General features: G+C 44.6%; 1 protein-coding gene across 2 annotated transcripts in view; it reads left to right on the forward strand.

Annotated features, from left to right (window-relative positions):
- The window catches only part of SHF (Src homology 2 domain containing F), a 332461-nt gene extending 325745 nt beyond the window's left edge, over positions 1 to 6716 (forward strand). For both annotated transcript variants that reach the window (XM_069222334.1, XM_069222335.1), the window contains one exon: positions 1709 to 6716. In XM_069222334.1, coding sequence (XP_069078435.1) covers positions 1709 to 1895 — 187 coding nt within the window. In that variant the 3' untranslated portion in view covers positions 1896 to 6716. The remainder of the gene's footprint in view (positions 1 to 1708) is intronic.
- The last annotated feature ends 5245 nt before the right edge of the window (positions 6717 to 11961 follow it).

Consider the following 11961-nt stretch of genomic DNA (forward strand, 5'->3'; position numbering starts at 1 on the left):
TGGCCTTTTTAAAGGTTGGTGACCTTGCAGAAAACAGTGTGCGTGGCTCCAGTGCTGGTTCAGTGGATTACCCCAGGGTGGGCTAGGGCCCAAGGTTAGTACAGGCTCATAATTTGCTAGTTTGAGGCGAGCGGACATGAGTGAGACCCCCTACCCTATGGTCCAGTTGTCCCCAGAGGGCTGATGCAAGAAAGGAGGTCTGGGACCCCAACCTCGGGCCTGAGGCACATAGAGAGACAGGGAGAGCCCCGTTGCGCCCTGCCCCCACCACCCTATGGTGGTGGCCTTGCCCAGGCTCCTTGTCCCTGTGATTGGGGGGTGGACAGGGCAGCCATCACAGCTGAGCATACCCTGCCTTCATACAGCAGGCAGGAAGACTGCCAGCTCCCGAGCTGGCAAGGACACTGGTGGTCATGAAGGGAGCTGGGTGGGCAGCACGGGAGTGGATTCTCAGCCCTACCCTAACGTGGGAACTAAGTCAGTGGTGTGCCGAGTGGGGCGGGGCACCGCCTCTTTAAAAAAGAAAAATGAAAAACAAAACAAAAGGAAAGATGCTCTCCCAAACAAGGAGAGGAATGCTCACTGCTTCTATGGAGGGATCACTCTTTAATTCTCTGCGGGGCTTCATCTACATAAATTTCTTCTTGTGGTAGTCTTGCTAATGTGATAACCCTTGACAAAGCCAAAATGTGTGCCTTATATATTGATGTTTCGACCCCTTGATAAAGCCAATATGCCTGTTTTATTTGAAGTGATACCCACCTACATTGTGATGTTATATCTAGTGTAGGTGGGAGGGTACTGTGATTTTGGGGGTCATGACCCTTTCAGAGTCAAATGTTATTTCAGAGTGTCACCAAGGCATTTCTGTCTGCCTTATGTAAATATCGGTAAATTGAGGCATAGTATTTAGTAGTGTGTTTTTTAAATAAATGTACTTAGAAAAAGCACTGAATGAACAATCATTTATTGAGTGATATTATTGTATCCATAAAATTGGTGATTACTAGCCCATGTCACCTCCTCTGAGTACACTTTGGACTGCTCTACTTCAATACCTTGAGAAAGTTAAGTGCTACAATAGGGTGCTTGGTTCCCACTATGGGGAATTTGTGGGTCTATTACTTGTGCAGGCCTCACATCTTGTACAAGTAATAACCTAATGTCTTACAGGTATGCAAAGCGAATGACTGTACCTGGATGGTTAAAGATACATGGGTGGAAGCCTTTGAGGTGTCTTAAGTTGAAGACAAAATATTGGTGTTCAGTTTTCATAATGGAAAGGAGGTGAGGGCTCAAAACGAAAGAGTATGTGAGGATTGCTGATGGTAAGAACGAATATTTCCTTGTAAGGGAGAGAGACGTCACAGAGCTTATATTTTCATGCACATAAATGTTTAATGCATATTTGTGGCTCAGATTATGGGCAAAGTTAGGCAGATTAATGATATTATATTTGTATCTGAGGATCGGTTTTGGTTGCTTAGGTGACTGCATCAGAAACATACATTCCCATAAGCGTAGGTCCATGCACTAATGAGGCTGAGGAGACTAGGAGGACTTAGATGATGACTTTCTACAAATAAGTGTGCTAGTGTATTTATCAGTCCGCAAGGATTAATTTTTTCATCTTCAGGCCATAGGTTGGTGTATCACAAATGTGCTGATCTAAAAGTAAGCTGACTTTTGTTTCTTTCTCTCTGAACAGGAGTAATCAAGGCTTCATGCACATGAAACTCTCCAGAACCAAAGAAAGCAAATACATCCTGGGCCAGAACAGCCTACCTTTTGACAGCGTGCCTGAGATCATCCATCACTACGCCAGCCGCAAACTGCCCATCAAAGGAGCTGAACACATGTCTCTGCTTTATCCAGTAGCCATCCGAACTTTATAGCTGGTTGATGCTACCAGTGGTAAAAACTTGCAGGATAGAGGATAGTACGTGTTGGGACCGGCAGCTGTGGAAAAAAGCTGAGCATGAGCCAGTGGCAGACAAAAGGACCAGTCTGTTACAATATGTTAACTTATTATGAAACGCCTTGCAGCGCGAAAAGGACCGAGAACTTGTAGGGAAGTGAAATGGGAGAATTTGAACATGTAGCATAACAGAAAGGCTGTTTCATCATTTCGGTCATGAAGCCATGGATCTAGAGCGACATCCATAGCTGATCAAACAATAATATTGCAGTACAGTGCCACAGTTTACATGCTTGGTAATTTAATTTCCTTGTTCTCCACCTGTATCCTGTAAAATGGTACTCGCAGTTGGGTAGGTTGGTGTCCGTATGCCATATACTTCAGAAAGTATGCCCACCTATTTATTCTCAGACCCGTAGAGATACAGTTAACCTCAAGGTCTTGTATCTAATTTGAATTTCAGCCATCCGCCAAAACGATTTCGATTTTTAGCGCTCTTATGGCCACCAATATTTTAGTGCTTAGAAAGAAAAGAATTTGAGATTTTATGGAAATGCTACTCTGCTTGTTCTTCATAGAGAATTGAACGCAATGTGTGTGTAAAGTTCTGAAAAGCAAGTGTCCATTCAATTCGAATAAACCTTGCATGTCAAAACTGGTTGGGAATTGTGATGCCAGATATCCTCTGAAAAATATGGTAGCCCCTGTATATTACAGGTGGCGTATCTCTGTTGCAAGAGGTACCTATATACAGCCAGTTGTGGCCATCATCTCTTGTTACTGTTGGATTTTCTGGATATTTGTATTGTGAATGTGCACACTGTCTCTTCCACTTGGGGGCTCATTTCTGTGCCATTAGGCATGTTTCTATAGATTGATCTCACCAAGTTCTACTTAGTGCCAGCCACCCATTCGCTTCCTGTTTTTAAATGGTGGATTTTACCGGTTTGGAGCACCTAAGCTTGAAGTATTCAGTAATGCTGCGGGAATTTCATGGTCTAGGAGGTTTGTTGAGTGTTGTTCTTCTAATGCTGATCTGTGGATCTCTGAGGCAATAAAACCGTGGTAGTGTATCAGGCCACTGTAGGCTGAGTTGTGTCTTTCCTCTCTAAACGTCAAACTGTAACCCTCTGTGGAGTGCTTATGATTAGGCATCCAGGAGTATTCTACATACATCTCCTATGTTGCTAGTTCTTGGTCCATATGTGTTTTTGTAGTATCAACAAATCACCTGTAAAAGTTTTGTGCCCCTTTGGGCTAAAGGAAAGTGTGAAAGAATTCTCAAATGATATTACTACAGCCTTGAAGAGACAAATCTTCAAAGCTTTACGAAATTTAGTTAAGGTGGAATGACTTGGAGAGTTGAAGGAAGTTCGTTCCCTAGCATAGGCCTCAACACAGAGAAGTTCATGTTTCAAGACGAGGTTTGTTACGTGTGAAAATTTTCAAAAATGGAGAGGAAGATCTAATTGGGCAAGAGTGCACATAGGAGTGAACCCTCCGTTTATAAATGCAAGGGCCTTGCCAAAGATGGAAGTATGTACAGTGCATAAAACAGTAAAGGTGACTGTCATTGATAGGGAGCCATGAAGAGATACCCAACGCGGTTTTACACTGCTGAATTGTGTGCCCACTGTTACTATTAATAGCAGCTTTATTTCGAAAAGTTTCCAAGATGGCCAGTACTTTGGAAGATCCAAAGTCTAGCACAGTCTGCATTGTCTTGGTGCGATCCTGTTAAGGTCTATACAGCATCCTTGATGCCAAAGAGGATAGGGTACTCGCCACAGTCCTGTTATGCATTGGAAAGTAGGTGCATTGGAAGCAGAAGTCCAGGGATCAGCTAACATGGGCTGTCACTATATTGGAAGCCTATGAGGGCACATCCGTGAAAAGAATCGAAAATGACTTTGAGTAGAGGGAGCGTTCTTTCAGCCCACACGCTTTTCAGTCGAACGTACATTTCATCTTTTCAACAGTCTTTCGTTTTGTCCTTTCTTGCATTTACCTGTAGGACCTTCGCCCTCTACGATGGACATCCGTACTGACAAAGTTGAACTTTCTCCCAGCTATCTTACGAAACTATTGTTAACCTGTCTTCCCCGTCACGGGGACTTGCGTTGTTTGAAAAAGCTAAGGGAGAAAGTTGTAAAGGGGCACTGAAATGAAACCAAGAGGGCGCCAAATGTTAATTTGCCAGTTCAAGGTGAACGTTCTCCCAGTAAGACCAATTGGCAGAGGAGTGAGTGTAGGAAGGTTTCTTTGGGTCCAAGGAACTATGTACCCAGAAAAGCCGCGAACAATTCAGTAACAAAATATTATCCATTAACATTTTCTTTGAACCTCCACCATAATATATATGTGTATTTCAAAAGATTTTTATTTTTGTAGAAGATGAATTGGTGTAAATAACTGTATCTTCTTGTATAACTGCATGTCTAAGGTCACCGAACTTGGTTTAGGACAGTTGCTTCTTTAGAAAATGTGTTATGTTTGCCCTGTCAATGTTGCTTCTTTACCACACGCGTATACGTACACAGTTCGCAAGCAATTGTAATGTGTGTCTTAAAAGGCCTGATAATGTCTGTGTTCGGTAACTTTGTCCACCTAAGTGACGGTGGACTATCGAAGGCGTGTCGTTTGTCTATGGATTGGGCGTTTGAAGTCAACATGTGCTCTTCAGATGTAGATGGTAGAGCTCCATGGCTGGCCACTCTAAACTTGTTTTTGCTTCACGTGTTTGTTTTAATGACCATGAGGCATTGGCCTACCTTCTCTGCCTCCTGGCTGTCATGCTAGCAGCGTGCTGCTGGGAAGCACACTCCCCACCTACTGCCCTTGATTTTCTACACCTTCAACCCCCCCCGTCCCTCTTGCTTTACCTTTCGCACAGCTTATTCACTTTTTCACTTCCACTTCTGTCCTCCCCCTTTCCTCCTTAATTTCTTGCCCCCCTCCCTTCGATCTCTCACCCTATTTTTATTCTCCTAAATCCTTCCTCTGTTTTCCGCTCGATTTGCCCACTTTCCACTTTTTTGAATGCCCTTTGTCTCTTATCTGTCGTTCATTGTATTTTTCCTTGAACCCTTTTAAGCTACCCTTTGCATGTTTTTTTGCGCCCAGCTCCCTTCTTTTCTTCTCCCTCTTGCCCTCCAGTACCTCTGTGGTTCTCTTTGTATCACCTGCTGGCAGTGTGCTTGCACATGTATTCACATCTCTTTGGTGTATCTTGACGTGTTAGAGAGAGACTAATGCCAACCAAGCAAACAGCACACAAACCAGCCACGTGGTTTGTTTAGGCTTTAAACCATACATTCGTCAAGCTTAGATTTTAAAATGGAATTCTCACTCATAACAGACCTTCGGCCTCCCCTCTCACCCAACCTTCACACCAACCTATTTAGAAGTGTGCCAAGGTCCTTTAAAAGCCCATCGTCCATTCGTTCTCATCCAACCATCCCTATCTCTACCTGTGCAAATATGTCCTCCTTCCGGGGTGGTGGCTGTCACTCCTAAGGGAGGAGCCGACAATGCTGTGAACACATCGTCTGTGTTTACCAGAATCGTCAAAAGTTTATTTCTCCTGCCTCCTACCTCAGGAAATGGGTTGATGGTGTAGGTGGGGATTTGGGCGTTTAAAGTGAAATCTTCCCGGAAGTGAAGGTCTGTGAGGGCGTTAATAAGCAATAATGTACAGAGGGTTAATGGAGCCCTTCTACCAGTTTGTCTGATTGGGTAGTTAGTCACCAGCACTCTTCTGTAGAATTTGGTGTGCAGTGGGGTATTACAGCTCAAAGTCAGAGTTCTGGCACCTGCTTTCAGTTTGTCGTTATTGATTCATTTTAGTGAACAATGAGTGGAGCTCATGCATTGGCTTACTTATTGTGTTGACCATTTTCTAGTTGAGTAATGATCGCCATCACTGCCAAGGTTACTGGGGCGGTGCAAAATAGTTTGAGCCATTAAAACGCCCTTCTACCTCTCATAAAGCTGCAGGTATGTTAGCTTTCATCAGGCGGTGGGGGTTACAATTAGAATTTTGAGAACGGAAGGATTGTGGTGGTTATTGTGTTACAAATTGAAGACGTAATGGTTGGAACCAGTGTCCTACGTCTGACCAATCTAGCCAAGTAAAGAGAAAGCATATATACACATGCCTAGCTTATAAATACATAATTTCTTGTATCTTTGTTTTGACCTCTTTTGAATCCTTTTTATATTGTATCACTCTGGCCCCACTATGTCTTGGCACAAGTAGACACTTGTAGCCTTACAATGGCTTTGGGAAATCTAATGCAACATTGACCCTTAGTTGGAAATACTCTCATTAACCTTTTGTGGCAACCTGTGCATGCCTCGACTAGCAGAGGGGCCTGTTCTAGCTTACCTCACACAAACCACTAATAGGGCACACCATTCTCTGAAAGGAAAGCCATGCACTGTAAAGGCTGGCAGCACGCAAATTCTACATGGTAATGATGCAGTGCTACCTGGGTAACATTATGAGAGGGTACATGGCAGGACTGGGTGCAAAATGTATTCCAACATGGCCTTTTAATCTTGAAGTGTGAATTATATCAACAGTTGCAGATCATGTTCGCCTCCCTTACCTACCTGTTGTTCGACGCCATACTCTGCACACTACGACGAAAGACCGGGCTGAAGTGTTGGGGTGCAATTGTATTTTGACTCTGTCAGAAATCTCCTGCCACAGCATTTGTCTTGCTAAAAAAATGTTTATTTTATTTTTGCATTTGTAAACTTTGGCCTGTTTCAATAAAACTGTCTATTTAATGTATTCTGTTTCAAGATCTCAGTTATTTTTGAAACCATGAAAGCATTTGTTATTTGACCTCCTGACGAAGCTGTGTTACTACGCCTACTTCTGTATAACCTGCTGGTGGTGGAGTGTACAGCGAGCAAGGATGCTAGCACTCCCGCTCCTGCTCTAGCATTTTTTCCACTTTCTACCAATGTTTTCTTCCAGATCCCAGAAAATCCTTTCCCCAAATTTCGATCCGGGGACTGCACAAGCATCATCCAGCACATGCTGCTTACCAGTGACACAGTGTCTTAAGTATTTTGTGCTTAAGCTTGGCCCTAGGCCTCAACCCACCTCCTGGTATTTGCATAAGCACCCATGAAAATGTAAACAAAAATATAGTTTCTGCTGAATACTTATTACCGCATCTTCCTAGCTCTGTGAATATTCCCTAGGCATCAGCTGGCTCCGGAAATCTCAAAATCATTCTGCCCGGTGTTAGGTGGGTTGCGCGACTCCACATCATTCCATTTACTAGTTTGCAAGGGAAATGCCCTTCCTAAAATGACTGGGCTTCAGGCTTGTAGGGAATGGTGCAAACAGACGTCTGTGAAAGATCCCTCCAGGTTTGTCTGTTGTGCTTGGGGTTGGATCTTGAATCCAGGACCTGTGGTGACTGTGCCCAGATAAACCCAAAGGCCACAGAGAGAGGAAGGGAAAGCTCTATATCGCTAAACACTGCAACTCTCCACACCATTGTTGCTCAAATGCGGTTTTACCTTAAAGAAGCGTTTGGTAAAACAGGAACAGTTAGTTTAATTCAATGCAGTGGCCAGGAGAGAGCAGTACAGAGTCGGGGGTCTGATGACTGTCTCTCAAAGTTGGAGTTATGAGCATCCTTTTATACAGTTCTTGAAGGCTGATAGAACAATTCCATACATTTTTTGCAGAAAGGAATCTGGGCCTAGTTGTGGAGTCGTACATCTGACCATCTGATAAAGTGCTTAGGTGGGTCTCGACCTTGCATGGGCAAAATGTGGGCCAGTAGGTTACGTGTCTAGAAGTCCGGCATGGGGAGCGCGTGATCCGCGCATGCTGTGTTCTGATTGACTGAGTGCTCCTAACTTCATGTGGCATCGGACGTTTATGGTGTTTTGGGAAGGTGCGCCCCTTTGGACAAATGTGTTTTATTGGGGGTCAATCTCCTACAACTCTTGTGGCGTCACTTCCTATCTGAGGAATCAATTTGGGTTTTTCCTGTTCGAGTGTTTGTCTATGAGCTACGTGTTACCTCACCTGTGATCTGTCAATTAGTTGCTTCAGTCCTAGGTCGCAAGCCTTGCCTGACCACATATTTTTGACTCAGGGTTTATGGGGAGGTCATGTCAAGTGGATTCAATAACAGTGATGCAAATTCATTGTTATGCTGGCACATATTATGGGCTATTTGACAGTGGTTTTATGCATTATTAACATTTCCCCCTCTAGTTGAATTTTCAGCTACTTTATCTTATCCATACTTCATGACAGTCACATTGCTAGAGGGTTGGCATGTTTTTGTCGTGTCCATTAGTATTTCCCTAGTCACTTGCATTCTACCTAATTTCAGGCCTGCGTTTTTTACAGCAGGAAACTTCCATTTATAGGAAACAACACAAAAATAGCACAGGAATGAGAATTGGTAACGATAACATGCACAGTCTGGTCACCCACCAGGGGAGCCAGAAAAAACAATCAAACCACCAGGGGCACCTCCCTCCTTCATGTTCGCTTGTATACCATGCAGTGCTTGGATGGTGAAAGTCAGTGTCCTATTGTCCAGGCCGTTACCAGGTATAAACGTACTACAAGATGAGCTGATGTTAGCTCACACCCCACCCTCCATTGCAGTCATCAAGTCCAACACAACGATGTTGCATCACCATGATACAGATGGCTCTTAGTAATTCCTTGATAGCATTTAAGCTGAGCTCCGTATTGTTGATCATTTTCAGCATTTCCTGTCTGGTTATCTGCAACCTGCGGGTGTTCGCTTTTGTCTTTAGGGTGAAGAAGGGTATGGACCCTCCCGGGTTTACTTGAGTGTCAGTGAATAGTATAAATCCTTCCGGAATGTCCTAGTATTGAGCCCAGCAAAAGCTATTAGTAGTTCTTGTCTCTCGAGCCTGATGCAACAGAATTCTTTTCTTTTGTAGCGGATGTTGGAAGTACGTGGACAGGTCTTCTCCAGGGATGACCAGGATCGGGGTGTGCTCAGTCACGAGGGAGCAGAGGCACCACCATCCGGGGACAAGCTGAGCATAGGCAAATACTCCACACTACCAGTAGAAGTCCATCAGCACCGAGGTGCCCCAGTGCATTTCTGGTATGTGCAGTATTGCTCTACTGTTTTCATTAGTGCTGAGAGGGATCATCCCTTTCCCTCTGAAACACAATGAATACAGTGTAAGTTTCTGTGCAATTAGTGGTTGCCCCTTCCAACCATGTGTACCTATTTCAGTATAGCAGATTTCCTGACATGGGGTATCTATACTGGTATTTAATCCCCCCGCGAGAATCATTTCCCCTTTTATCATTGAGGTGGATGGCCCTAGACAGAAACTTCATGTCTGGGGTCCACTTGTTATTAAAGACTTCCTCAGACACACTAAGGGCCACCGCCAGACCACAGACGGAGGCAGGAGCGGACTGGTGCAGTGGTTTTACTACCTCCAATAGCCCCTTTTCTGGAAAGTCTTGGGGCCAAACAATGTCCTCTCCTACAGTGCCCCCGCCTGCAAAACCTGTCTAACTCACTTTGAATATCGCTAGGCTCCGTGTAAAGGTACAGTGTGGTGGGAATGGTTTAATATCGAGTGACATTTACTACTACTATATGGGGGGCTAACTTGCTAGGTAGTATTTTGACTTTGACTCAACAAAAGTACAGGTGGATGAGACATTTTTCATTCTCGGGGGCTACCTCCTGGGATAAATAACACCTATCTGCACCTACGGTATGTAGTATCAGCAAACAGACATAGCACGGTCTAGTCAATGTCTAGGTGCCCACGGACGTCATGTGCTGATACCACATGTTTTGTAAGAGTGCGCTGTGTAGTGCTTGTGAAATACTAACTTTAGGTTCAGTGTAACTGTAAATGATTTGGGGAAAGGCCCCTAAGCAAGCACTGTAAAAATGTTAAGGTGGATTCCATGTGACTAGGCAGATTTCTGTCCATAGATGGATGTGGTCCTAACTGCAGCAAACAGAAGGTGTACAATAGTACAATAATACCGAAGTTCTTGAATTTTGCAGGTCTCAGTATGGTTTTGTGGGGAAACATTTGCAGTCTTTTGGCGATCAGGGATGTTTCTACTCTGGCAAATGCTGTGGGGGTATCTTTGCTTTGGTAAGAGAGTTTGTAGAACAGTGTCTGCAAAAAAAAAAAACAGTCTGTGGTCTTTGTCTTTGCATACTTGGGTTTTGTCAGAGTTCTGGAGGTTGTTGCTGAAGAGGTGGAAGGCCACTGTAAAGGAATGGTTCACTCGTGATTTGGTCACAGACCTGCTGGATAAGAGCTGTGGGTTGTTGGTTAGCTCCAGAAAAACATGCATCACTATTTAGTCTCAGGAGATTCCGGTGCCTTTCTTTTTACGCATGTTCTGTACATTTATTTTGGAGTTGGCCCCAGTTGGGGCAACTCTTTTAGGTAGCGGTGAGTATTTTAGTCGTGAGTCGCCTGATTTTTATTTTAAGAGTCTTTTGGCCCTCTCCTCTCACCATCGCAGAGGACAGTGTTTTTATGGGGTGATCATCATGGGGTTATTCCTTAGCTCTTTTCCCTAACGTATGTATGTGCTTTTCTGCTTTACTGATGCGAGTGTAGCTGCAACGTGTTCTGAAGACACATTTATGCCTCTCTAGTTCCTGCACATGGCGTGCAATGAGGTTCTCCCTAACTGTGCTTTTCTCCATGCCCCTTTTCTGGAAACTTCTTTTTAGGCTGCCTTTTAGGCTTCTTTTGCAGGCCACTGGGTGCTTGCCTAGATCTTCATACAGTGCTGTTTTTATTGTGGTATGCTGGAGATGGTAAGAGAGTCGTCTGTTGCTCCTGTGTGACCTTTAATGCAACAATGACTGGGTTCAGACCTATTGCTTCCCCAGGTGGTGTGTGTATGGAAGGCCTTTTGTGATCTGATCAACAAGCTGGACGTGGCAGTGAGCATACCCGTGTGCCGCGCATGGGGCTGTGATGGTCATTTACAGAGTCCCTTTTCCTCCTGGCACCCTCCTCTCCTTGGATCCAGGATGTTTTAGGCCTGTTGTCCCCGGATGTGGCCAAGGGCTTCTAACCAGTGACACACCACTCTCACTGTTTTGGAGGGACATGATCTGACAAGCAGACTTTGAACCTTAAGAAGCCTTTTGAGGAGAGGATGAGGCTAATCGTTTGCTTATGGTTAGAGTCAGGTGCATGGCCAGGACTCATTGAGATTTGCCCGATGCGGGTAATAAACTGAGACAGCTGCTTTGGTGAATTTCTCTACTGACTTGGTGCCATGTTGTTGCTTTGTAAATTGTCAAATTTGCGTGTGTACTTCAGAATTTTATATGGACATCACTATCTCAAGTGTGTGGAGAACCTGGCTCCTGGTACTGGAGCAACGCTTCACTTTGGAACTGGAAAGGGGCCTCCAATATTTGGAGGCTACTGGTTTTGGAGGGGATGCATTTGGCACTGCGCACCATGTGGTAACTTCGATCCCGGGCTAGGTGTCCTCGAATGGGGACCATTTGATCTGGTTATTGGAACCCATCCCAATTTGTACTTGGATACGGGAACCTGGGTGCCTGCTTTTATGGATGATTGGGGGAGCTGCCCTGCCCCTCATGAGACTGCCCTCCCCCTAAAGCGTGGCCAGCCACCCCTCCCTGGTGGGACCAGCAGCAGAATGGGGCCTAGGCCCCCCTACAGACACCCGAATGGCAGACTCTAATGTGGATTCCCAGTCAACAAAATGTACAACAGCCCTGAGTTTTCCAAAATGCAAGTAAAGGTGTGAGTTTTCTCCTGTTGTTGTGTCACTGGTCTTTATTGTTGAAATTAGTTTTGGAGCAGGTATTAGGTGAATATACATTTATTGGGAGTTTGAACTTAGCGCATATTTGTGTTATGTGATTGTGTAACGGCATTGCCTTCCCACAGTGTCACCCCTCTCCTTCCATGGCTGTGGCCCCCAGTCTTTGCTGGGATGAGTTCCCTGTCTGCTGAATGTGGGATGAATTTAGGTTGATTGG

This window comes from Pleurodeles waltl, chromosome 3_1, assembly GCF_031143425.1.
Source record: "Pleurodeles waltl isolate 20211129_DDA chromosome 3_1, aPleWal1.hap1.20221129, whole genome shotgun sequence".
In the NCBI taxonomy this organism is placed as follows: Eukaryota; Metazoa; Chordata; class Amphibia; order Caudata; family Salamandridae; genus Pleurodeles; species Pleurodeles waltl.